Here is a 25995-nt window from a genome sequence, read left to right as displayed (position 1 = left end):
ACTAGACAGACACTTAACCGTCTTGTTTTGGATTTGTGGACTAGAATTAGACATACCCTCTTTAAAATAACTCAAACTGTTAAGCCTTTCATAGTCACGGGCCTAATAACTGATGGAAAAGTGTGAGTCGTGACGTTGGCTAACAGTAACAAACCAGTTAATGACAAATCATATTATTTGGGGTGCGTTAGCTTAGCTGGTATTATGGTGTGAAGAAAGACTTGAAACAAATTAAGTAAGTGATGTATTTGATAGGCTATTGGCTTCGTAAACATCGTTATCGACTGGGGAAATAGTCTCGAAACTGCAATGGAAAACCTCCTCCAGCGTTCAACAGGGTACACAGACCTAGCATGGTTAGCTAACGTTAGTGTTAAACCAAAGGCATCGCGCCTGTCCGGACCCAGCTAACGGCGAGGCTACCGCAGCGTGCCGAGCTGTGCCGGGCCGGTCCCGACTCGGCGATATAAAGAGCTAAACACAAACTTCATTCATGGCGTCTAATGCAACACAATGTGTGAACAGTAACTGTTGCCACCATGCACCATCACCATGTCAGCCAATGCTAGAAAGCTAGCTCCGCTAACTGTTAGCAAGGCCAAAAACATCCAAAAACAGTATATTCCAGGAAAACAAATCGTACAACTCGGCGCGTAATCTCACCCGATGCGTGTGTTTTTTTCGATTGATCGTCTTGGCTAAAATAGACTTGAAATCATTCGTTGAATATCCTCACTGCCATTCACCCTTGCTGTCCCGAATTTGGTGGCTATTCGTCCACGGTGGGACCACTTCCTTTCACCTGGGCCTCTGCTACGCCGAAAAAAACGTAAACTACGTAACTGCCGGTCGCTACCCTGGCACGCCAGCGTAGTTACGTGTCCGAGAATCCCGGGTCTCACGTACCGTGCAGGAAGTCTGGAGACTGTCACTGGCCTCGTCGGAAGGAGGACCCAGAAGACAGGGTTGGCAGATTAAAGCTGCACATTAAAATGTCTCAGTGCAAATGCTGAAATATGCTGAACGGGACAGTATTTCTAATCTTCCCATCTGTCGTTATAAGCCGAAAACAAACTGCTAAAACTAACACCAGAGACATTTGCCTAAGTATGCCCTGCACTCCCATGAATAGCCTACTAGGTTAATAAAAACCAAAATGCTCATTGATATCATCTGTAGAAAAACGGGGGGTTAATTATCTCCTGCCTGCCCAAAGAATACACTGATAAACAACCTGTTAGACCCTGTGTGCAAACCTTTATTATTATTGTCTAGTAGTCTAATTATTTTTGACAGAAAATAACAAAAATTGAGTTAGGGTGAGCTACCCCTAATTGTTAACACTAAAACAATAAATTAGAGCACATTAGTTGAATAAAAGGTGCATAGGCCTGTTTGCCAAATAATGAGCCCACATTCTACTGTTTGGACAGGAACACTGGATTTGAGGTGGTGCAAGATCGGCAGCTGATCATTGACGAAATGACTGTCTTTATTGTGGTGCACATGTTAGTAATGGATTAGAGGACTGATGACATGCACGTTGCTTGCCATTTCTCATGAATGTGGCTCCTATATAGACCAGTTGATGTCATATTCACATAGCTAGCAGCAACATCACAGGTTAAAGCTGACCTATTCCTCTGTCCATTCATTCAAATGAAACAGGACGGTTATGGTAGAGCAGGAGATGGAGGCGGGCGTTAATAAGGGGCTATATGGATACTAGGTCAAATATAGACCTTGTTGCCTTGTTGGCAGAGGTGGCGTAGGCTGATCAGGTGAGTCCTCCAGTCACAGTGCAAAACACAAATTGAGTGAATCTGGAGAAACAGTCATAAGTGGAGCCTGAGTCCAGCCTTTAAAAGAACCTAAAATCCACAGGACCGCCAGTAGGCTACTACCGTTCCATCTCCACACATCCTGCTGAGCCTGGGTCTGTGAACAAGGTTCAAGCCAGGGTGAAAAACTCAGTAGGAGAAGAAAACAAAACTCACCTAAGCACCAGATTCTGCTACCTGTTGTGCAAATTGTACCCACCAGACCAGCTCCTTGGAGCCACCTATGAAGTTCCTCCCGTTACCCATGCATTCAAGACAGCAAGGCCCAGCTGAACTGCTTTGACTACAATAGCTACTCTAATTTAGGCACTTTTTGAATTAGGATGCAATGTATCATACTGTATATGAGTAGATGTTTATGAATTAGGCCTAAAAGTTTTTCTTTTAATGAGATGACATATGAGCATGGTCTTCAGTGTTGCCGGGGTCCCCATGCAAGTTTCCGAAGAATTAACCATTTCCATACTCACTATCCAAACCATGCAAACCATTTCTAATCTAATTAAGTTAAATATGTGAAGTAACTTTATGGATATGATTGTAAGTTCTTTAATCAGCCTAACATTGCTGCTTAACAACACACAACACTGGCATTAACAACAACTTTTAACTGTCACGACATGATAGTTTTGTAGTAACATTTATTAACACTAGATGGCAGCGCAATATGTTTAAAATGGACTTTCAGACATCTAACCTCATAGATTATACATTATTATTAATATTAAGCACACATGCTTTCTTCTCTCTGGTAATTTAGAGGTGTTTTGTACCTTGATATCTTCTGTGTTGTGGTTTTTCATTGAAATAAACATTCTGGCTGGGTGATGGTAATGGTATATTTTGTGTGTGTGTGTGTGTGTGTGTGTGTTCGTGTGTGTGTGTGTGTGTGTGTGTGTGTGTGTGTGTTCGTGTGTGTGTGTGTGTGTGTGTGTGTGTGTGTGTGTAAAGTATGCATGCATATGGCTTGATAGTAAGCATGTGCAAGTGTTGTGTATTTTGGCACAGCTTATAGCCTATAGGTACAGTTATAGACAGACAGTTGTTGTAACCCTGATGTACTTCATCTAAGTACAAGTCTGCAAATCTCACCCATATGTGACAAACATCAAATGTTATGAATAACTTGGGAGTAGAAACAGAGCACACAGCATTACAGACAGAGGGTTTAGCACATCATTTATTGCACTTGACCGGTGCTATTGAACCAATGGGAATGATTGAGGTTCCAATACAAAAGCTAATATGCTTTTACTAGGTCAGTCTTGTCGGTGGTGTTGTTGTTGGTGGGTGTGTGGGGGTGGGGGAGCTGATATGGTCCTGTGGCCACTGGAGACACAAACAGACATACAGACAGAGTCCTCTTACAGACTGTAAACTACTCTCCTCCCTCTCTCCTCAAGTCCTGTCCCAGACTCTGCTGCAGAACGTTAAGACTGTCTCTGCATACAGCATGTTAAGTTGTTGTGGAAGGTAAATCTGGTTTAAATGAATAGTTTTTGCTATTAATAGTTTTGCTAAGAAAATCTTATCATTCTAATTTTGCCCATCCTGGCAGTTTGATATTGTGAGTGGGCCAACAAATTATTTGCAAACTGAATTAAAATGATTCAGTGGGTGATGTTTCCTCTGCTTTGATTGCTGGTTGTATAAAATAAAGTTGTCAAGCACATGGTCATTTCTTTCTAGCTTGTTTAGCAGAATCACAGAATGATTAAGATGTTATTGCAATAACGTTGTGAAGTGGTGTACTATTCCTCTATTATGACTACTGGGACTGGGACTGAGAGTGTTCCTGAACATATTACAGTATAATTATACTGCTGATTGCAAATGCCTGGAAGATTTAAAATCCTAGATTTGTTTCTGTGATTTACTGTGTATATAATAAAAATTCGAAATATTAGGGGGGTAAACAGCATGGTAAATATTATATTATTCTGTGTCTAATCATAGTCATAACACACATTTTTATCTTATGATCATAAGAGGAAATATATGCACTTGACAAATGAAACAACAATGAGATGATAGTAATTCATTCTACTGATCTTCTGTACAAACCTTCAGGCAAATGCAAAATCTAAAGGAGCCCTTGGCTGAAGTGAGGACTGATGATTTATTCTGCAAAACTGAGCCGTGTCCCATTTCCATACTAAACACCAGCAGGAGTGTGTGTAGTCTGTTCACACTGTAAAAATGAAAAACATTTAGTATGTTCAAATAAGTCATTATAAGACTAAACCCACTTGACTGTTGTAAGCTTGTGTCTTAGGAAATCATTTACATACTAATTCAGGACACTTAACACGCTGTGAAATGTAATGCTGCCATTATTACGTTCTTTTGTCACCGTAATGAGGAAACACTGTCATGAACACATTTCAAAGAGTGAATCTATCATCACAATCTAATCTAATAAGACTGTCACTTCATTTGTTCACCGATGTCCAGTTAAGGAAAATAACAAAGTAGGTCACTGCACAGTGTTGAGGCATAATCGTCTACTTACTTGTATCACTACCATGTTTACCAGTTAGCCAAAAGATTAAGATGTTATATCAAAAAAGACACTTTTATATGACTGTTTTACTAGTTCTTCTATTCACTAATTAGCACAGGACAGGACTTTGTAGACTTGACCAATGCTGCCGAAAGACTTAACTTAGGCTTCATGACTTGAAACTTGACTTTGACATGGGACAAAGGACTCAAATGGACTTGACTGTATTGTATAGTCATAGTAATATGGTTAGTACTACGACACTCAGTGGAGTTCTATACTTATTACATATATAAACTAAAGGCATAAAAAGAAATTCCTGGAGCTGGCCCTTTAACTAGATCCACACACCTTCCCTGGCCCCTCCCCCAAATTTGGTGCAAATCATTTTCTGTGCAATCCTGTTGGAATTAACAGTTAGATCATGACATAATCTCCTTGGTGAAGGTCGTAATGATAATAACGAGAGTAGTTTTGGCAGTGAGCAGTTGCAGTCACGGATCAGACACAATGTCAAATCAATCAGTCAGGTTCATCAGGCTGCAGCAGATTTCATTAATAGTAAACTACATTTTTCATGGCCTCCATTTTTAGCTGTTTTTATAGTGGAAAATGACGATGAACACCACAATTTTAGTAAAGTTGACTTGAATCTCACAACATAAGACTTGAAGGATCCAACTTGTAAACTTGCCTATCCTTAGCAATAACATGACTTGCCCACATTAACTTGAGAGCTGCATTTCTGACTAATCCAACCTCTGCTCATCATTGACCACTGACCGTCTCTGTGGTAACTCAAAGTGTTAGTTAAGTCCTCATCCTTGTTTCAGTAAGAGGACCTTAAATGTGAGGAAGGACGATGGAAGCTTCAAAAAGCCCATTTCCCACTACGTGACAGTTGGAAATTTAACGGTGGGTGGTGGTAGCAGGTGGAGCTTTAGACGGGATTGTCTTTTCAAACCAACTTATAGTGGAAAAAAATGTATTCCCTGCTTCAAATAAAACTCCTAAATCCGAAGGAAACCTTTCTGTAAAGTTTAGTTGGCAGTGGCTCTCACAAGTTTCCTGTCGGTACAAAACGATGAAGCCCAGATGTGAACGACACACACAAACAGCACAGTGCGATGATTATCACACTGTCCACACTGCAGGCTGTCAGCAAGTAGAACTGGGACACAGCTCTAGTTCTCGTAAGGATAAAAGTGCAAGAACACATCTAATCACACACATGAGACATGATCATGATGCGCTGTGCTGCAGGGCCGACCCACTTTGTACATGAACAAATGAAAGAATGAATAAATGAGCGAATGGCCTTGAGTAAACAGACTTCACCCAGTGTTCAGCTGGTGTGGAAGGCGCAGATTTGTGCTTGTTGATGGAGGACATGTGGAGGTGAGAAATACAGTTTTTACTATCACTTTGTCATAACCCTTCATTACAGACATTGTTCAAAAATAACATAGAAAGATATTTCATTGTAAAGCATTCTCTTTCCATCGGCAAGCTTGAGCATAGCTCAGTCACATAAAACACTTCTTGATCATAAAACCTTTTTTTAAAAATCCATTCATACATCTTATGACCCATAAAATATTACAAATACATATTCTGCCTCAGCTATTATACAACAGAGAGCTGGGGTGAAGCTTTAGTACAAGAGTTAATAGATTTCCTATGTGTTAAAAACAACATTACTGGACTTGTGGTGAGTTGTGGACTTTCTGTATGAGCACTTCCAAAACTATCTTTGGCAGTTGACATTCTCTTTCTTTAATACACTCCCTCCTTCATTCAGACTCATGTGATCTCTTGTACAAATGGCTTTATAACGCAAGTGTTTACAACACTGGTCAAAAGGTTTAAATGAGCCATTTTTCCAGTTCTTATTTAAATTTGAGATAAATTTACTTCATGATTCATTCTTTTTAAATCTCCAGTTGTTTATTTCCTCAGAAACAGAGACATTGAATGTGTAAATTTAAATAACAGCTGGAAAAATGATGGTGTTCTTAAAAGTTTGACCAGTTATGTAATTAAACATATTCTCTTTTCCATTTTCCTTCTTCAGCTCCACTAACTTCACTTTTTAAATCGTCAGTTTAACTTTTAAACTCTTCATCTGGATTAAATGGCTATTCAGATTCAGGCAACTTTGCATACATACGTACATCCATAGAATTTATCTCTATCTACAAATCAGAGTGTCCTGTACAGTCTTATCGTCCCACAGCTCATTCTGCTTCGCACAGCAATAAAGTACAAAACTTCTACAGTGTCTTTAAAACAGGAGCAGGTCTGCAGTGGAGTTGTCAGAGCCACTGGACATTTTGAAGTATAAAATTGTAATATTTTGATAAACAGGTAAAATTATGAGAAGAACTTTGAGAAAATGTTGCAAAAGACAAGGTCACGAGCAGATAAAAGTAATTTGAGAATAAAGTTGTTTCTTTGAAAACGGAAAAGGTATAATTTTGATTGACAATATGTTACATAATTATTGTTAACATTTTTATTACAAATGAATTTTCACAATATTGTGCATTGTTTTTTTGGCAGATCAACAAAAGGGACAGTCCTACAATGACTGACTGAGTGACTGATCATATTTCCACCAATGATCAGCAAAGTGCTGAGTGATTTTGTCAGACAACATTGAAGTTAAAGAGTCAAGATTTAACAATAGGCAGTCCAGGCAATTACAAGTAGTCTTGTTGTAGTATGATTATTTAACAAAAAAGAAAAAAAAAAGTAAAATTACATTATCCTAAAATGTTATTTTTCCTCATAAAATTAAATTTTTTATTTTCACTTTCATGAAATTTAACAACTAAATTAGATTTTTTTAAAAAGCCTAAGTCTTTCACTTCTGATTACATCACTTTTGTGAGTTTGTTCTCAAAATATTACAACTTCAGCCTGGAAATTTGTCTACCCTGACTTTCATGTTGTAAAATGATGACTTTAATCTTGTGACACTTTTGAAATTCTGACTTCACTTTCATGGCTTCATTATGACTTTTTTCCCCCCAAACGTGGCCTCTGCTGCTCCTCATCCCCTCTGATCACTTCAAGACACATCAAAAGCTAAAAAGCAAAACCTCATGAAAAGCTGTAGTAGTTTGAAATATACATCAGAGATGAGTGGCAGTTGAGCTATGTGTGTGTATTCTCTTTTTTGTAAGTGTGTCTATAAGTGTGTGTGTGTGTGTGTGAGAGAGTGTGTGTGTTCAGTGGTCGAGGTTCAGCAGCAGACTGGGCAGCGTCTTCAGGTCCAGTTGTGGCAGCAGCCAGGCGCAGTAGAGCAGCAGCCACAGCAGCAGCAGCAGATAGAGCTCCCAGTTCTCAGTCCTCCTACAGAGACACAAAGATAAGACGCCATCAGCCTCCAACTTTTTTGGATTGATTCTCATCTTTAACACACATCAACATTTTTAGTGTATAGTCTAATATTCAGGATACAGTTCCCCAGCTGCTGTGTACTCGGTTGTTTGACCTTCAGCACAGACTCAATCAGGTCGACAGAATTTCTCTCTGCTGTCCAAATCTGGGCTTCAATGTCCCAAAGTGCACTGCAGACTGATCACCTGTTTGATGCTCTGTTTTGGCCGGTCAACGTGTGATCTTTTATTCTAACAACACAGCAGGAGTGCCTCTGAATAATTTAGTTATACCACAATTAATTTCCTTTAATTTTTAAACAGTGTTTGTCATGTGGCCAACACCAGTATCCTCCACGGTTATCTAGAAAAAGTGCATTAAAGTTTTATATGCTGAATCGAACAGATATAATATAATATAATATAATATAATATAATATAATATAATATAATATAATATAATATAATATAATATAATATAATATAATATAATATAATATAATATAATATAATATAATGAGGCTTAAAATTTATTTGACAAACATTGAGCTTCTGTCAGTCAAACTCAAAACTAACATGATCAAAGAGGATATGACATTGTTTTTAAGTGACCAATGAAATGTATAGTTACTGTGATTAAAAATAAAACAGGTTTCTTTTATTTTGAGCACAAGTCAATAACATATAGAACACAGGTCTAGTATTTTTATGTCCTTACCAGAAGTCTCCAGTGTCACACTGAGCTTTCCTGGTCACCTCAGCCTCAGCTCTCCGTTTGTCCTGTGAGTGGAGAAAATACCAGACAGTCATTCTTCAGTGCGCCGCATCAGCACAGATGATTTATGCACGGATAGTGAGATCTCCATGGAGAAGAAACACGGTTTCAGACTAACCACAGACGTGTCCGTGATGTGTGCACCCTTTCTGTGACGGAGGACCGGAGCGATCTCACTTTCATCTGGTCTGCTGGGACTTTCAGTGTCACTCCTGAAAGGACAAAATCCATAAGTTGGAATCTCAACAGCAGAGTGCAGGAAACACAGAGGGAAAAGTCATTATATTTAGACTGGATCTTCAGATCACAACCCAAATGTAAAAAAAGCATCCCTGTCTCTTTCACCACAACAGGAGTTTAATGTTTCTTTGTCTACTTTGACCATAGAAGTCCATAAGTCGAAAGTGACACGTTTGACATACTGTGGCCTTGAGGTTGGTATTTCTCAGAGTAATAACTGTCTCTTCAGCTAAATGCTTCGATGCGTTCACCAGCTGGTCGCTGTGTGCGCGCATGTGTGTATGCGTGTGTGTGTGTGTCTGCTGTCTGGGCAGGTACTGTAGTGGAAAGTGGGTTCATCAGAGCTTTCAGAGCTTGATCCCAATACTTCCATACAAGTTGACATATTGGTAATAAACACAATCCGAGAAACAACAGAAAGACACTGACTGATGTTTGTGTCCACAGTGCACAACAAGCCATCACACTGCTGTACCAGACAAGACATGCGTTAGTGAACCAATTACTTCCTCCTGAGGGATTTAGATTTTCTACCTGTCAGTAATAATAAAACAAAGAAGCTGCTATAAAAAGGAATAAACTGGGGCAAAAGCAAAGCAAAGCACTATAACTGGAAACTAACTGCTATCAGTTTGACATTTGTATTGGGAGAAACCTGAGAGAAACAGGAACACACTGCAAGCAAGACACCTGCTCAGGGCCCCAGTGGCCACCAGATGTCCCCCCAGAGCATTTCAAACTGTCCCACAGAGAGCTTCACACAGTCAGGCAGCTCACTCTGGATGGTCCTCTCTCTCTCTGGGAGGTGAGAGTTACTATGTATTTGTTTACTTACTGGAAAAACTGCCTTTATATCATCTACATCCATGTAAGTCTGGTCCACTGGACCTCATTACACCGGGACAATTCACTGGCTCATGCTCCATGTCCCTCAAGTCCATACTGAGCTTGGAGGATGGCTTTTGTCATCCACCAGGAACTCACTACAAATCACTTTAAGGATTAATGTGTCAGTACCTCTTGGTCATTTTAGGTCTGAACCTCTGTGCTGCTTCAAAACCCATGAGAGCGGGGAGGGGGAGATACACCTGGAGGTTACATGCTCCAATATTTCAGTAGGATTTTGGCTCCCATTTAGTAAAAATACATGTTCTTGGACAGCAAAATGTGCTATAAATTTGTTTTTCGTTGATTTTATTAGGTGTAAAGCCTCGTGAAATATATTTTTGTGTGGAACAAATTAAAAACGTGGTGAAAATTGAGAGCATGGTGAAACATTTCTTGTAGAAAAATTAGGTTAAAATGGCTTAATGACCCCATCAAGTAAAGTGTTTGAGCTTTGTCTTACCATTTCCTCAAAATCACACATGAAAAACAACTCAACAATGAAAACTTTATGAAGAGGAAGTAACAGAACATGTGAGTGGCTGAAAAATACAAAGCATCAAAAGTGGGTTTGATATAAGTCTTTGGGATTATGATTTTAATTCCACTGTTGTACATGAACAGAATCAAGCTCTCTGGTATTAATTAATCCTGCAACATTAATTTCTGTAATCCTCCTCCTTTTCTTTAAGCCGAAGTCTTTCAACCCCTAATAAGGCCCGTCTTCATTTCCATCACGGACCTACAAAGATTGTGTTCAGTACTTTTAAGGAAATATATGAGCAAACGGAGAGAGGCCGGGTCAGAGCAGTCCCATCCATTGCCATAACACTGATTTCCCCCTGGGTAAAGCGTGTTTCTCAGTGTACCAGGGAGCTGGCTAAGAATAGAAAACCTACCTCACAGGCTCTGTGTTTTTCCTGGCAGAGCCCTGGCTCTGTTGTTCAGCCTCACTGATACTACTGCCATCTGCTGGATCGGCATCACCCCAGAGTCCTCCTGTCTTCTCCCCGGGCAACAAAGACTGTCCCTGGGGTTCGGATGCTGTGTCTGTATCCTGGTTGGTCTTAGTGATCATCTAACACGAGCAGGAAACAGTGAGAGAGAAAACATTTAGATTTATAATGGAAAAATATAAGTATTTAAAGTTAGAAGCATCTTTTGTATGATTTTGTACCATTTGCAGGATTTGGAACTATGGTAGCCTAATGGGTATCATGGGTCATTGGCCATTTCATCAACCACTGAATAATTACACATCTCTTAAACTCATTCCAGGAAGTTGATGAAATACTCATGGTCCCCTGGGGATAAATCCCAATATTCTCATTAGCTTTTCCCCTGGCACCACCGTCAGACCAAAACTTCATTGTCTGAAACCTCATTTTCATGAGAAAATTGCCATTTACCATAATTTTCAGAGCAGATTCATGAGGATAAACCCTTTCAATAACTATCTCATTAAAAGCCATGAATCCTTTTGCTACTCTTAACCTTTCCTCCAGCATTGGCACAGGAGGCACAGGCAGACAACCACACTCCTGACTGAGGGGGTATTAAAGCGGGTGGAGTTTAAACTCTTTATTGAACTAGGCCCTATATACTTCTGTTTATTTTTATGTTGACTTTGATGAGTCATCTGTCCAATAAAAGACTAAAACATCTTGGATCTGATTAACTTCGCTGGTGTTAATGAGATAGCACATTAACAAAAAGCAGAATGGGGCAGACAAATTGAAGGCATAATGTTATAATACCACTGACGCATTACAGTTGTGTGACCTGAATCTAGTTGAACACACATACACACAGAGACGAAAGAGTTTATTCCTGTTCCCTGAAGTTGTCACCCAGTATTCACACTTGCCTCTAACTTTCTTGTTTCTCTCTTTCTTGTTCTTCAAATAAATGTTTTATAATAAAATACAACAACAAGGCTCTAACCGCTGACCCCAGCCTGAACCATCACCCTGAACCATCAGTGGAACAGAATAATGTGGTTAATGAACATCAGCAGGTCATCTGGTTGTTAGGTGTGACATTGTGGAGGTGTGAAGTGTCACTTTGCTTCATGTTTCTGTTTGAACAGTTAGATCATCACCCACGCACACACAAGCACCCACACACAAGCAGTCGGAGTGAAGGCAATGTTTTCTATGATGTCACTTACTGAAACAAACCCAGATGAATTAAAGGTCCCACATTTTGCAATTCATCTCCTCTCTGGAGCTCTAGTAACAACAGGTCAGTGTCAGCTAATCAGAGGAGAGGAGGCTCAGATCATCGTCTGATTGGCCGACTGTTTTCTGAGTGATCTTCTGATAAACATAGGGTTAAACCAGTAAGGTGACTGCTTTCTTGTGACAAGTTACAGAAGTCCTGACGGCTGGTTTTAAGGCTCATTCCCATTTCAGTCTGCTACAAAATGGTACAGTATATCAACCAACAGACCAGCTCCCTGTCACTTGCTTGGCCAATGAAAACTCACCAAACAAAGTTCAGAAACTACACATAACTGCAATAAAAATAAAGTGAAATATCAGTGTAGTTAAACATGAATCTAAATGGACAGTGAAAGGGGTAACACTTTACAATAAGGATCCCTTAATTAACGTTAGTTAGTACATAATTAAGCATTAATTAACTGTTTCCAGATATATTAACAATCATTATTATGTATTACTTAGGATTAAGAAAGACATTAATTAATGTAGCCTATTAGTAAGCAGTTAATTAATGTTTACTACTCAAAGTTAGTTAATAAATTAAAATTTGAATAACGTAATTAGTTATCATTATGCATTACTCAGAATTAATTAACACAGACCTTTAGTATAGCCTATTAATGCTTAATAATGTACTAACTAATGTTAATTAAGGGACCCTTAAAGCAGAAGTAAGCGGAATGTTTGTGTTAATATAAGTCTTAAATAGTTATATCTTCCGACAGCAATCACTTACATAGAGTGTTTGGTCTGAAACACGGGTCTGTCAGTCACTCTGCTCTGCTGTAAGCCGAGGAGAAAACTTTCCTTGTATCCTACAACCTTTATCCAATGAGGAGAGAGAACGGCATAAAGGGGCGGTCCTCTCTGTGTGTGCAGCCAAGGGATGCGTGTGAATGTGGTGACGTAGGGACGAGGGCAGGGACTGCTAACTCCATCGGCTGACAGGAACGACCGGATCACTTACTTCTGCTTTAAGTGTTACCAAAGGTTGTACAAAGGCACTGCTGAATACATTTAAATTTACCTTGTCATTCTCCTGCATCAAATCAATTCCATTTCTGAAGTCCTCACCCAGCAGGTCAAATGGTTGGTCATCTGGTCCACTCTCTGAGGCTGGTGCTGGCTGGAGAGCTGATACGCTCAGAACAGAAGGCCAACTCTGCATTTCAGTGTCAGGTGGGTCTGTTGACATTGGCTCCTCTTTGTCTGGGTAGAACAGATCCATGGGTTCAACAGGGTCACCAACGAGATCTTCTGTGGGAGAACTTCGGTCAAAGTTTGAAAAGAAGTCCATGTCTGCACTAGCTGGTTCGTGACATGAAATCCCCATCTTACCATTGAAGTCTGAGTTGACTGAATCCAGTGTGCTCCGCTGTGTGTCGGTTATCTCACCATCAACCAGTTTGACAGGTTGCAATTTATCATCTGTAGAGGTCTGAGCAATTAAGTCCTCATCAGGGTTATCTGTCTGAGATTTGTGAAGAGACTCATGTTCCTGTTGGGCTTCACTCATTTCCTTGTTATCCATCATTCCGGTGTTATCCATTGTGTGTGGATCACTTGTGTCTGTATCTGAAGACTTTCTGATGTCCTGTTCATACGTTTCATCTAAATGCCCATTTTCAATGTCTGTTATCTCTTCTTTAACATCCTCTGATATTACAATGGAAGGAATCTCGGCAGGTTTTTTGTCATTAATGTCACTGGAGTCACAACTCGTTTCATCTGGATATTGTGGGCTATTGACATTTTTGTCATTTCCATTAAATCCACTTTCCTCTGGCTGGTCCACCTCCTTATCCACAGCATGAGTTTGTCTTTCTGGGTCATATGTTCCCTCTTCATTATGCTCCTCTGGCTCACTGGAGATAGAGATCAGAGGAATGCTTGGTGCTCCCTCTTGGCTGGTTGGAGGTTTAATGCTTTCTTGAGGATCAGGATAGTCTCTTAGAACTCCTTCATTGGTTTCATCGTGCGTTTCTTTAACACCTTCACCCCTTTCATTCACAGTTAGTGATTCATCTCCTGGGTCCTCTCTTATCTCCTCTACAGGAGAATCTGTTTTCAGACGCTGAGTTTCCACTGCAACCTCCTCAGAATTGCTTCTCTCGTACGGACTTTCAGTTTGACCATTACTCTGTCCGTTGTGGTCCTGTGCATCCACCGTTTCCTTTGATTCCTCTACAATGCTCTCTGCACCACTGGTTTGATTCTTAAGTTCTTCAGAATGATCAGGGAGAGGTGGTTCAGTGTTGGAGCTCAGGGACTTGTTGGTTTCATTGGTTTCCTGATTAGTATTAGCAACAGAGTCAGCCAGGATATCTTCATCAAAGGAAGGCTCTTGCTCTTTTAGAAGCAGATTTGTATCCATCTGTTTCTTCTCTTCTTCTCCAGCATTGCTCTGATCCAGTGTCTGTTCTGGTATCATGTCCTGTTTGTTGCTCTCGAGGTTCTCCTCTTTCTCTTTCTGTGCTTGCTCAGAATGCTCCTGAGTTTGTTCCTGTGTTGTCTCCAGTGAGTAAATCCCTTCATCCTTATATGACTTAATAATCAATTGCTCATCAGGTGCTCTATCCTCCTCTATGGATGGGACAAACCCTTCATCAAGATTAGTAACCTCCACAGGGGTGGCCCGGTACACCTCCCAGGCTGTCCCACTGTCACACAAAGAACTGTCACTTCGGCTTTCACAAAACCTCTCTGGCGTCACCCCAAACTCACTCTCCACCCAGGAGTCCGGTGAGCTGATCGCCGAGTCGCCGACCACTGACTCGGTGTTTCCACACTCGGGCACAGAAGAGTCAGTGGGTGAGTGAGAGTAAGACAGTTGCGGGGAGTTAGAGGGTGAGTTGGTTACGACCTCACTGACAGAGTCCTTGGCATCTTTAACCGCGCTTCCAGAGTCTCGCACCTGGGAGGAATCCGCAAGGAACTCCTCAATGGACCACGAGCGAGCCGCAGCCTTTCTAAATGGGGGTGACGTGGCACTCCTGTCCTCAGACACGGAGGAAATGAGGATTTTGGGCGCAGGTTTGGCAGAAGAATCCCCCTGAAACAAGTACGACCGCTCTTTCACTCTGCTTCGGTGAGCGCCGCCGTTCCTCATGTGGTTGGAGTCGATGTCGCGGAAGTTGAGTCTACCCATAGAGACGCTTCGTTCGATCACCTGGGATGGCTCCTCCGGCTGCGTAAGAAACAAAGAAGTTGGCAGTGAGTGCATATGTTTTATCTAATTCTGATGTCAGACACAAATTGCTCATCAAGAACCTCTTACCTCCTCTATGCCAGGGAAGTGTTCCAAGAACTGTGACACGTACGTCATGATGGATTGTTCATCTGGTGGGTTGATAGTCACATCTGTTCAAATAAAGAACAATCATCACACTGACGTTTTACATGAAGGCTCCCACACTAAGGAAGCTTTCTCCTAACAGTCATAAGACCTGTACAGGCTTGTGTTTTATCAGACTAATATGCTGGCAATATGACATGTAGCGCTCATCTCATGTCTGAGTGAAACTAGGAGTCTCTCCTCTGTCAAAACCATGACAGTAATCTGTCTGGGTTGGATATGGCTCATTTCTGTAACACTTGCAACATTGCACAAGTCCAATCTGAAGACATTAACAGAAGGATTACATCAGCACAGAGACAGATATCAACTGCACATTGTGTTTTTACCTTTTTCCTTTGTTGAGAAGTTGTCAAACAGGCCAACACAACAATAAGTTTTGGTTATTTGTCTCCCCTTTAACTGAAGGACTTTAGGGGAAAATAACTGAAAACAACATTTGTTGTCCCTACAATAGTTTTATCCTTTGATGTGGACAGCAACTAGATAAGGTCAATATTTAAAAAGAGTTATTTCCTTGTTACCTTCGGGCTCCAAGAGGCGTGCGATACCAAGGCTGTAGTGAGCTATCCTGAAGGCATCCTCCAGATTCTCCCTGGCGTTCCTCAGCAGGGCCTTCCTCATGTCTACCAGGCTGGAGTCGATGGACTTGATGACAGCCAGGAAGGCCAGACCACTTGTCCAGCTCTTCCCAAAGTCCTGAACTGCGACACCATACCTATGACAGGACGTATGGTGAGTTCACATCCCACACTGTTGTTTGGTAAGTGTGTGGTCAGCAAGTAAAAGGGATAGTTCAACATTTTGGAAAATTGGCCCATTGCCATAATCCCTATAGTTTTAGGAGTAGGTTTGTTAACTTTAATTGTCGATGCAAGCTATTTTTAGAACGGCGGCACAGAGCCGCGAGCTGCTCAGAGCTACGCTATGGAGGCTTATATCATAGTGTGGTGAATGTGCAGGTCACAACTTGTCCACCAGAGCGTTTTGGAGTTGTTGGATTGTGTATTTGATGAGGGAAACCAAGAAATCCCATTAGCCTCTGTAGCGTAGCGCTGAGCAGCTCGCGGCTCTGCTCCGCCGTTCTAAAAATAGCTTGCACCGACAATTAAAGGTAACAAACCTACTCCTAGGACAAAATGTTGAACTATCCCTTTAAGTGTCATTTGGATGCTACGGCACAAAATGGCTGTGGCCCAATTCCATTATAAAACAAACAAAAAGCAATTACGAAGAGATTGCTGCAATTTGTCAGACTTCTTAGATTGAACTGAAAATGTCAGACGGGACTCACTTGCGTGTTCGCTTCTGCACCCACTGCAGCAGCTTCTTAATGGCCTTGCCGTGTTCTCTCATGGCCGTGGTGGCCGACTGTCTCTCATCCGATGGCGTGCTGCAGTGGGATGCGTCGGAGTCGGAGCTGGTGGGGATGGACGACAGGCTGGAGCAGGATGGGAACTGACTCCTGATGTTCCCAGTCAGCTCTTTAATCTGGAGAGAGAGAGACAGACAATTGGATTTCTGGATCACACGAGTAAACATTTGCTGAATATTGATAAAAAAAAGATCAGTGTAAGGCAAATGTTGTCTCGGAAACTATTAAAGGTGGAAAAACAAATTTGCTCTGGTTCACAGATCTGAGAAGGGACAACAAACAAAAAAAACAAGATTTGTTACATAATGCTTCCCACAGCAACCATGACACATGATGGAAACATTTCAGCAGACGACCAACACAGTTATGTCTGTAATGCCCACACACACACCCCCGGCCACTCCCTGATTGGGTCTGATCAGCCTCGACTACCAGTGGTCAATACAACATGGATGATGAATTACAAGCATGACTGACTTTGCTGTCTTTGCTCTTGTTGTTCATTTAAGTTCTGCAACTATTCAATGGACAGACAGTCTGCTTCCTGTTTACACCACAAGTACAGTTTATGTGCAGCTGGATGTGTTTTGAGGCCTGCTGTATGTATGAAGATTATATCTGATATGCAGCTAAAATGTTATGTAATACTAAGCCTTTTTGTGCTGCTTCTGAATTTTTTATATTCATATCTTTTTATCAAGATCGTGGGTTCTGTATGCAAGATCTGCAGCGGGTCTGACAAGAGTGAGACAATATAACGAGACAGAAAAACACAGGGTTCTGTGGTTGGTTCTTGGCTCTGTAAAAATTCGGTACATCTCGCCGATCATCACCACTCATCCCAGCAGAGAGCTGGCAGCGTTCGCAGCTTCAGCTTCAAACCGCGGAGTGACAGGACAGCGTTTCCACATGGTGCCTGTCCAAGGCAGTGAACCACAGAGTGGATTACATAAACTACCCAGCAAGCTGCACCTTGATAGGGCCTTTATGAATGGAAAGTGCACAGGCTGTGAAGCAGACACTTTATTCTGACACTTGACCTCATTCTAAGTGCAAAGAAGCAAAGGAAAAGACAGGAGGTAGAAACTCTGAGTGCAGGCGAGGGGGATATGAAGGGCTTTTAAAAGATGAAGGAGGAAATTAGACTACCTGGAAGAAGAGGATGATGTTCCAGATGAGACCCAGGATGATGGAGGAGTTTCCATCGGCAACATCTGCTGCATCGATACTGACCAGCTTCACCTGAGGACACACACATGTTGAACTGGTGTGAACAGGGCAGCCAGTCATCGCACAGCCTACAACTCAAGAAGGGGGTGACTCATTTTTTGTCAAAAATGAGATTTTGTCATATTTGGGACATTAAAGGTCTGCTACATCATGTGGATAAATATCTTGACTCAACGTTTTCTTATTTGGGATATATTTGCGGGTGGTTTTCACAGTAACTCCCAAAAACTGTGGTGAAACAAGATCGAGAACACAGTAACTAGAGTTACCTTTTTCTCTCTGTGTATAGAACTACCCAAAGCTGTGGGGAAACAACGCGAGAACAAAGTAACATGAGTTACCCTTTTCTTTTTTTGATACTTATATTTTTTATTATTTTTTATGATGAGTTATCCTTTTCTTCCTGTGTATAGAATGTTCAACACGCCCTACTGTACAACAGGCTACTACCATTCTACCAACCAATGGGAGTTTCCCCTTTCTTGCGTTGTACGGCCAGCTTACATTTTGTCTCAATGCACAAAGGTGGTAACTCTGAAATAAGGGTAAAATTTTAAGTTTGAGTTAAATATTTTTTACACAGCTAAACTACTACTCGCAAAAGCAAGGATTTGACCAATTTTCTGAATCCTAAATTCAATACAGTTGACTGGACAACAAAAATACTTTAAACAAATTTTTCTAAGAACTGCACTCTGAGGAGTTAACCCTTTCTTCCATTGTAGGACAGAGCTGCCGATTGGCTGTGGTACTTACGTTTCTCTCCTCCAGGAAAGACAGGACCTTGGCGATGTTGTTGAGTCTGAAGATACGGTGGGAGGACTTCTTGAATCCATGAAGCTGGAAGATACATGAAACATATAATCATGAAATCAAGATAAATTACTGCTGCTGTCAATAAGATGTTGTGGTTTTTGTATGTGGTGCTGCTGGGAAACAAAGTGTAAAGAGTCTGACCAGCTTGCAGCCGGAGAGCTCCTCCAGCAGCGCCATGAGGATGCGTCCATCCTGGATGTCCTGGAAAAGATCCTGGACCTCGATGGGTGGGTCACACTGAGGATGGAGTGAGTGAAAGAGAGAGAGAGGGAAGGATGGCAGGAGAGAAGAAAGGTAAGAATAGGAAACAGGATATCATACTGTAAAAGGGATGTATTTTGTCCTTGACCCCATTTACACACTGAATATTACAAGCTGAGTATAAGAAACATCAGACACAGACTCAAGTCCAACTACATTAAAACCAGATGGTAATAAACTGATTTCTGATCAGGTGGAATGATTTGTGTAGCTATGAGAGCTCAGAGCCTTCAAACACCATACATGCATGTGTTTCAGATAAACTCTCTGTGTCACAACTAAACAGTCAAAGTGTACGAGTTATTCTTCCTCCAGTGTTTTTTTTTACAGTAACCAAACAGCTTCAGGGGAGTAGACAAGAAAAACCCACAATGTGTGTGTGTTTAAATGAGGCCACAGACTTGACTTCCATTCCTCCCCCTGTTTGTTTGCCACCACTCAGACTAGTCTCAGCTCACATTGCTGTTTATCCAGTCATATGAAATATAAAAACCCAGTGTTTTGTCATTGCTGCTATGTGAAGTCTAATAAGGCAATGGCTACAAATGCTGTGTGAGGTCAGCATGACCTTTGACCAGCAAAATTAACTAATCAGTTTATCCTTCATTATCAGTTTTAATGAAGTCCCATCAGGATGTTATGGAGCCATCATGCTGACAAAGTCAAACAGTGTTCAGTGAGGTCACCATGGCTTTGACCTGTGACCTTTGAGAGTAAAAGCCATGAGAGCTCAACACGATGCAGCTTGAGAAAACACTTGCAAGTAGAGATATAATTTCAAAAAAAATCTTCATCATTGATGGGTTAGACTGAAACCCAAATCTGAATCATGAGCAGCAAAATGATGGTGTGCATCTTTGTGACTACAGTGATCTTGACCTTTGGCCTTTGACCTTTGCCAGTCAATTAGAAAATCACATTCTGGAGAAATTCCCTCAGGAAACGTTGCAGCATCGTCAGCAGATACAAACTGCTACACACTAATGACATTTGGTTCGTCCTGTGGAACTGGAGTGAGACTCAACACTCGGTTTATCTTTAAACATCCATCAGTCACCCACTGTGTGTGACGCCTGTTATGACAACAAGTCATTACCAACACAGACATTAGTGAGCCTGTCTGAATGGTGGCAGGAGGAGGGGGGAGAGGGGGGGTGAGGAGCTGCAGACGAGGTTAGAGCCACTGTAACTTTCCAAGATGACAGAACACAATGTGTGATTGTCTGTTACTGGGTCAGAGATTTGATGCAGGGCCAGTCAGTGTAAGAGAAGAGGCTCATTGTGTGAGAGAAAACACAAGACGCCACCCACCCTGACTCACCCCTTATCAGACTCCACTCACCCCGACTCACCCTGTCTCCCCCCAGATCAGACTCCTAACTCACCCTGTCTCCCCCCTGAACAGACTCCACTCAGCTCGACTCCTCATCCATCGGACTCCTAACTCGCCTCAACTCACGCTGTCTCCCCCTTAAACAGACTTCATTCCCCCTTAAACAAACTCCACTCACCCTGACTCCCCCCATCGGACTCCTAACTCGCTCCAACTCACTCCGGCTCACCCGGTCTCCCCCCTAAACAAACTCCACTCACCCTGACTCCCCCATTGGACTCCTAACTTGCCCTAACTCACCCTGTCTCACCCCAGATTAGACTTCACTCCCACCTAAACAAACTCCACCCACCATGACTCCCACCTGATCAGACTCCTAAATAGGGCTGGGACGATATGCTTTTCTCCTGATTCGATTTTTTGGATGGCGATTCGATTTAAATTGCGATTCTACGATATTGCCGATTCTCTCGATTTTAAGTCTGCATTTTTTACATTTATCTGCACACAACTACTGTAGGAGCCTATAAATTAACATACTCCATTATAAAGTGAACTTAAACCCTTTTCAAAACCTGTACTCTATGTATGTAAAAAAAAAAGGCTAACAAAATGCACATTGCACAATATTTTAAAAAATTATTATTATTTTTTTTTTTAAATCGATTTAAAAATCGTCAAAAAAGATATCGCAATATTTATGTGAATCGATTTTTTCTCCCACCCCTACTCCTAAATGATCCAGACTCCCACCGACTGGACTCCTAATTCGACCCAAAAATTTGTTAGTTAAGGTGGTGTCTGTCCTGTCGACGGGGGGGGGGGGGGGTGCAAGCGGATCGATCTCACCCGGGGGGGGGGGTATTCGCCCCAGATTAAGTTTCGCTTTCACCACGCGTCTCGCCCCTATGCATGCGCTCTTACTCCCCCCTATGAACAAACATGAATCACCCGATCGTCCGACGGGGGTGGGGGGGGGGGGTCTGCCCCACCTCCACCACTGATTAATGCGTCCTAGTTTAGGCGGCAGCACTTTGTTGTTAAGACCCTACCGTACCTAACAGGACAAGCGCTGACCAGAAACCCTGAACTCCATTTATTTAAAATCTCAGTTGAACAGTTAAGATGCTGCATGGACAGTAACACTTGAAGCAAACGCCTGCACTGTGCTGGATTGTTTTCTCCTTGTGAGCAGCTCTACAGCTGTGTACTGTAGTTGACAACAAAGTCACATTTATATATTTATTTATCCCTCTGTGTGTCCCCCTTGGGCCTCCATACCCGTCCCATTCACTGACAGGGTTGTCATGGTTTCCACATGGCAGCAGCTAGCTGGGTGGTGTGGACACGTAACATCACCACTGTTCTCTCAGATGAACTCTTTACAGTGTATGAAACTTTAATGCAGCACCACACAACCACATGTATAATTTAGAGAGGCTGCGACTGTTGTTATGTAGCTTACATCACATGTGAGCAGCTGAGTAGAACCCCAACAGAGAGGAGGGGAGGGGAGGGGAGGGGGGTTCATAATGGAGCTACTTTGTGCTTTGAGGAGGAGAGGCCGATAAAAGAAATTGTTTTGTTCCACCCGGCCGGCTCAGAGAATGGAGGCTCAGGAAGCAGCTCTGTAATAACTGAGTGTGGAGACCATGATTACTGTTTCTCCTGAGTGACTGTGTGTTTCATGAAGGCATCAACAAACCTTCTCTAGATGTAGGTTCATCCATCGTGTGAAGGTCCTCTTCTGGACAACTTCTCTTTCAACTGCAACACAGAGAGAAAAGAAGAAGAAAGGCTGTAGTCAACAGGAAACTGAGCCAGGGCCTGAGGACATACAGTATAAAACACACACACATATACACACAAACACACACAGACTCCATCTGAGATTAAACATTGTGACAGAATGATGCAGTCTCACAGTCTCACACATAAATGATCAGGTTTTAGGATAATTAAAGCAAAAAAAGAGCAAATCTCAACACTGTGCTTTGGTATTTTTAGCAAAAGTACACCCTGTACACCCTCACAGGTGTTTCCACTTACTCCTCTTACACTACAGTGCGCACACTGAAGCTGAATCCACTTGGCTAAATTCACTCATGGTGTGGCCAAAAGCAGGGGAGCAGTAAAGGTTCTGCTCATTTCTAGTTTGAAATAAGATCGATAACAAAGGTCAGGTGTCAGAGTGCATTGTCTCTACAGGAAGGAGAAGAGCAAATATTATTCCTGCTCTGTGAGGTGGAAGTAAATTTCCACCTGACAGTGCCATGAGGAAGACGTCAGTCCAGCATGGTGGGTGCAAATCCAAATCCAACTTTGAAGCTGGCAAATAACACCACACTAACAAAAATGGTATGACAGCTTTCTGTAAAAATACTTCTCATCAATATCTCAACACTGATTTCCATTGACATATTTAGAAAGAATGTTGAATTGGATGTTGATGACAATGGTGTTAATTTAACGCAATTCCACTCATTTATATGTAGGCTATATTCAGATTCCTCAAGATGACAGAGGAGCTGGACCACAGACTGTAAACAAATGTAACCTGGACATAACCTCTGTGACGTCACCCACAGGTGCACTGAAGCTCACAGTGATCTGCTACTACACCATCGCCATCTGTTCAGGCTCTGACTCTGCCCAACTCCCAGATAATCAACACATGGTCAGAGGTGGAGCCGAGACTTCAGTGCATGCTGGTTTGTGGCAAAGCACGCGCTCCCCCACCTCCCACACTGATCAAAAGAGGCCCCACCCACCCAAATGTTAAGCTTTAATACATTTTAAATAGGTAGGTTTTGTAATAAAGGAGTGAATTAGTTGAAAAAACCACAACTGCTTTGGTATGAGGCTGTACACACGTTAATTTCAACTGTAAAGACATTTTGACATGGGAGGCTGTGGAGACTGACTCACTGTTGGAGACATAGCTACTCTAGTGGCCAATAGAGGAACTGCAGTTTGTGGTACTGCAGTGTTACACGTTAAAACAAAAATCACAACTAATTAAGGAATCAAGACTAAAAAATAGTTTTAGATTTGATAATAATTTGCAACAATATTGATACAAACATCATCATCTTCACTTAATCCAGTTAACAGACAGCTTCACACAGCCCCTCTGCTTGGTAGCAGTTAAACACATGTAGCTAACACTCGTTGACGTTCATGACACTGAGCCGCATCTAACTAACTTTACTTTGCTGCTGCTGCTGCTGAAGGGTCTTTGTGAAGAGTTCGACTCCAAAGTGATTTTTCTATTTTTCAAACGAGGCCAACGACCAGAGAAAAGCAGTGTCTCAATCATGGTAATGGACATGGACGTGGTCTATGAAGACTTTGTCCCCCATGGACCACATGGACTGGAACAGATCACTGGTAAAAGAGATGGTCCAGCCTGGAGAGGAGCTCCTGCTGTGTTGCCGGGGCCTACCCAAAGCGTGGCTCGTGTTACTTAGCAACGTTAACAGCTGCAGCTCATTCAGCTGATTGTTCAATGGGAACTCTTTGCTGACTAGCCCAACGCATTTACAGACCATTTGAAATAAAACACAAGGGACAAGGAGATAGAAAATGTTATGAGAATTATTTTAATTTACATTTTCTCCACCGGCACCATCACAGCGCCATATAACTCTAGTTGGGCTAGACTCTTGGCTGCACTGAAGTAGGCTACCTAGCACTCAAAATGGGATGGCTTGGTCCCATTGCTGTGCCACATTCATCTTCAAATGCAGCCACTGCAGATGTGGACCCTGAACTGAGACACAGTGTTGTCACTGATGTTACATTTCACAGAAAAACTCCCATTGAAAAGGATTGATTAACTGCAATTAATTTAATTTAATCGATTAAATTCTTACCGACAATCAATCGATAGTCGATTAGCCTACTTGTTTACATCCCTAGTCCCCTTTATTTATTTATTTTTGTAATTTTCCACCATGCCATGGTATCAACTATGGCGTGTTTTTCCAAGATGCTGATATGATATGAAGTGACCCTGGATACTTAGCAAATAACTTATCAACAAAGTTTATATCGTATGTTGTTGTCAGTTTTTACAAGGGCAGGTAGGAATAAAGGAGGAGCTGCAGCCTGTTGACATTCAGTGGATCTCTTCTCCCTGAAGGAGCTGAGGTCTTGCTCTTCTCAGATTGGTTCTGCTGCACCACAGTACACAAGGCACACATATGGGGGGGAATGGTTAACCACAGAGAGAGGGTGGGAGGAGCTCTGGAGGGGTTGCCATGGTAGCAAAGTCAGCTGTTATTCATCTTTATGTCCAGTATGGCTCACTGGAGGCGAAGGGGCCAGCGCTGGCTGCTGTAGTGATATTGATCGTTTCCTCCTCCAGTGGGACCACACACAACCACGTCACTGAGGCCTGATGGGAAAGACTTGGAAAGAAATAGACACAGGTACAGGAGGAGGAATTATCTCTCTCCATCAGGGTGGAGCCGTGAGCCACTCATTGTCACCGAGCTCCATCCGTCCTGAGTCACGGGGAAACGCCTCAAACACAGAGAATTTGCCCTCTGTTCGCAGAGAATGCTGGAGTTGGTATTCAGGAGGCGTAGCTGAGGCTTTAATGCATGAATCTTTGTCAGAGCAGACACAGGGAGGTGGCAGAGAAGGAAGAAAGGAAGGAAGCAGAGAGAAAGAGGATGACAAGAAGAGGAGATGATGGAGCGGGAGTGAGAGACGGAGCCTGAGGGGAGAGAGGAGGAAGACATGAAAAAGAACAATGATGAAACAAACACTGCACCAAAATGAAAAAAGGGGGGGGGGGATCCTCCTGGCCTCAGTTCCATTAGTACAAGCTTCAGACTTTCTGAATGATGACACAAACTGTAGACTCAGGCTGAGTGAGTGAGGTGCATGATCTCCCATATTCAGGCTGGTTCTGGAGCCTGTTTCATCCAAAATGTCTCTCCCTATGCAGAAAACATTGCAACAACACTGGCCTTTCCTCCCACCTTAGAAAAACAACCACACAATGAAAACAGCAGGATGGTGAAGATCATCACGCGTTGCTGCGTCTTTCATCATTTCAAACCTGAGAAATCGAACCTGATTTTAAAAACCAACGGCACAGTGTGAAGAGAGACTCTGTGAGACCCGGAGCAGCCAACAAGTGACTACGTGAGAGGACCGCACTCTCAGCCAACTTGCATGAAATAAATCAGCACAGTTTATAATGCAGTCCATTCATAAAGAGACGCTGAGGTACGTGAGCTCTTACGGATACTGTGACCTCATCCGTCATAAAAACGTCAAATAGACCGAAGCTGCTGTTTGTCCTCAGAGCTCTGCTGTGGATAACACACCTGGAAACATTACATCAGCTGAGGACACACTGCTCTCACTGCACATAATGGGCTTCTTTTAAAGTCACTGCTGGTTTTATTATCTTACTGCATGTTTCCCCACTGTGACTAATTATGCAACTAAATGTGGACATTCATTGAATACGGAAAAAAGACGGCTTTGCAAAAACACATAAAAAGTGCTCACATGAATCTGTGATCAACACTGCAGTTAAAGAAGATGCATTCATTTGTGGCACAGCAACATGAAGGAGAGAGTCCTAATGAGACCTCTGTATGTACCACCTCAACCTCATTAGTTAGATGCTTTGTTTACAACGGGCTCACTTCCTCCCCGGCTTTAAATTCAATTGTTAATGGGTAAAATTAGAACTGAGCAATAAATCAAAATATAAGACTCAATGTGGCCCAAGTCCCATATCCATTAGAGC

The 25995-nt window shown here is 42.1% G+C and overlaps 2 protein-coding genes across 2 annotated transcripts in view; both read right to left on the bottom strand.

Annotated features, from left to right (window-relative positions):
* The window catches only part of dicer1 (dicer 1, ribonuclease type III), a 29159-nt gene extending 28283 nt beyond the window's left edge, over positions 1 to 876 (bottom strand). The window contains exon 1 of the mRNA XM_085768336.1: positions 664 to 876. The gene's annotated coding sequence lies outside the window, so the exon portion shown is untranslated. The remainder of the gene's footprint in view (positions 1 to 663) is intronic.
* A 4892-nt stretch (positions 877 to 5768) lies between these two features.
* clmna (calmin a) overlaps positions 5769 to 25995 on the bottom strand; it is a 43470-nt gene continuing 23243 nt past the window's right edge. The window contains exons 2-13 of the mRNA XM_085767206.1: positions 21928 to 21989; positions 18770 to 18865; positions 18569 to 18652; positions 17732 to 17824; positions 16502 to 16698; positions 15732 to 15925; positions 15130 to 15212; positions 12880 to 15039; positions 10527 to 10705; positions 8621 to 8714; positions 8446 to 8507; positions 5769 to 7701 (exon numbers count right to left, since the gene is read on the bottom strand). Coding sequence (XP_085623332.1) covers positions 7578 to 7701; positions 8446 to 8507; positions 8621 to 8714; positions 10527 to 10705; positions 12880 to 15039; positions 15130 to 15212; positions 15732 to 15925; positions 16502 to 16698; positions 17732 to 17824; positions 18569 to 18652; positions 18770 to 18865; positions 21928 to 21989 — 3428 coding nt within the window. The 3' untranslated portion in view covers positions 5769 to 7577. The remainder of the gene's footprint in view (positions 7702 to 8445; positions 8508 to 8620; positions 8715 to 10526; positions 10706 to 12879; positions 15040 to 15129; positions 15213 to 15731; positions 15926 to 16501; positions 16699 to 17731; positions 17825 to 18568; positions 18653 to 18769; positions 18866 to 21927; positions 21990 to 25995) is intronic.

Source organism: Trachurus japonicus, chromosome 22, assembly GCF_045865225.1.
Source record: "Trachurus japonicus isolate A0001 chromosome 22, Traja_1.0".
In the NCBI taxonomy this organism is placed as follows: Eukaryota; Metazoa; Chordata; class Actinopteri; order Carangiformes; family Carangidae; genus Trachurus; species Trachurus japonicus.
The sequence above is the reverse complement of the archived record's forward strand: the minus strand, read 5'-3'. Positions and strand labels throughout refer to the sequence as shown.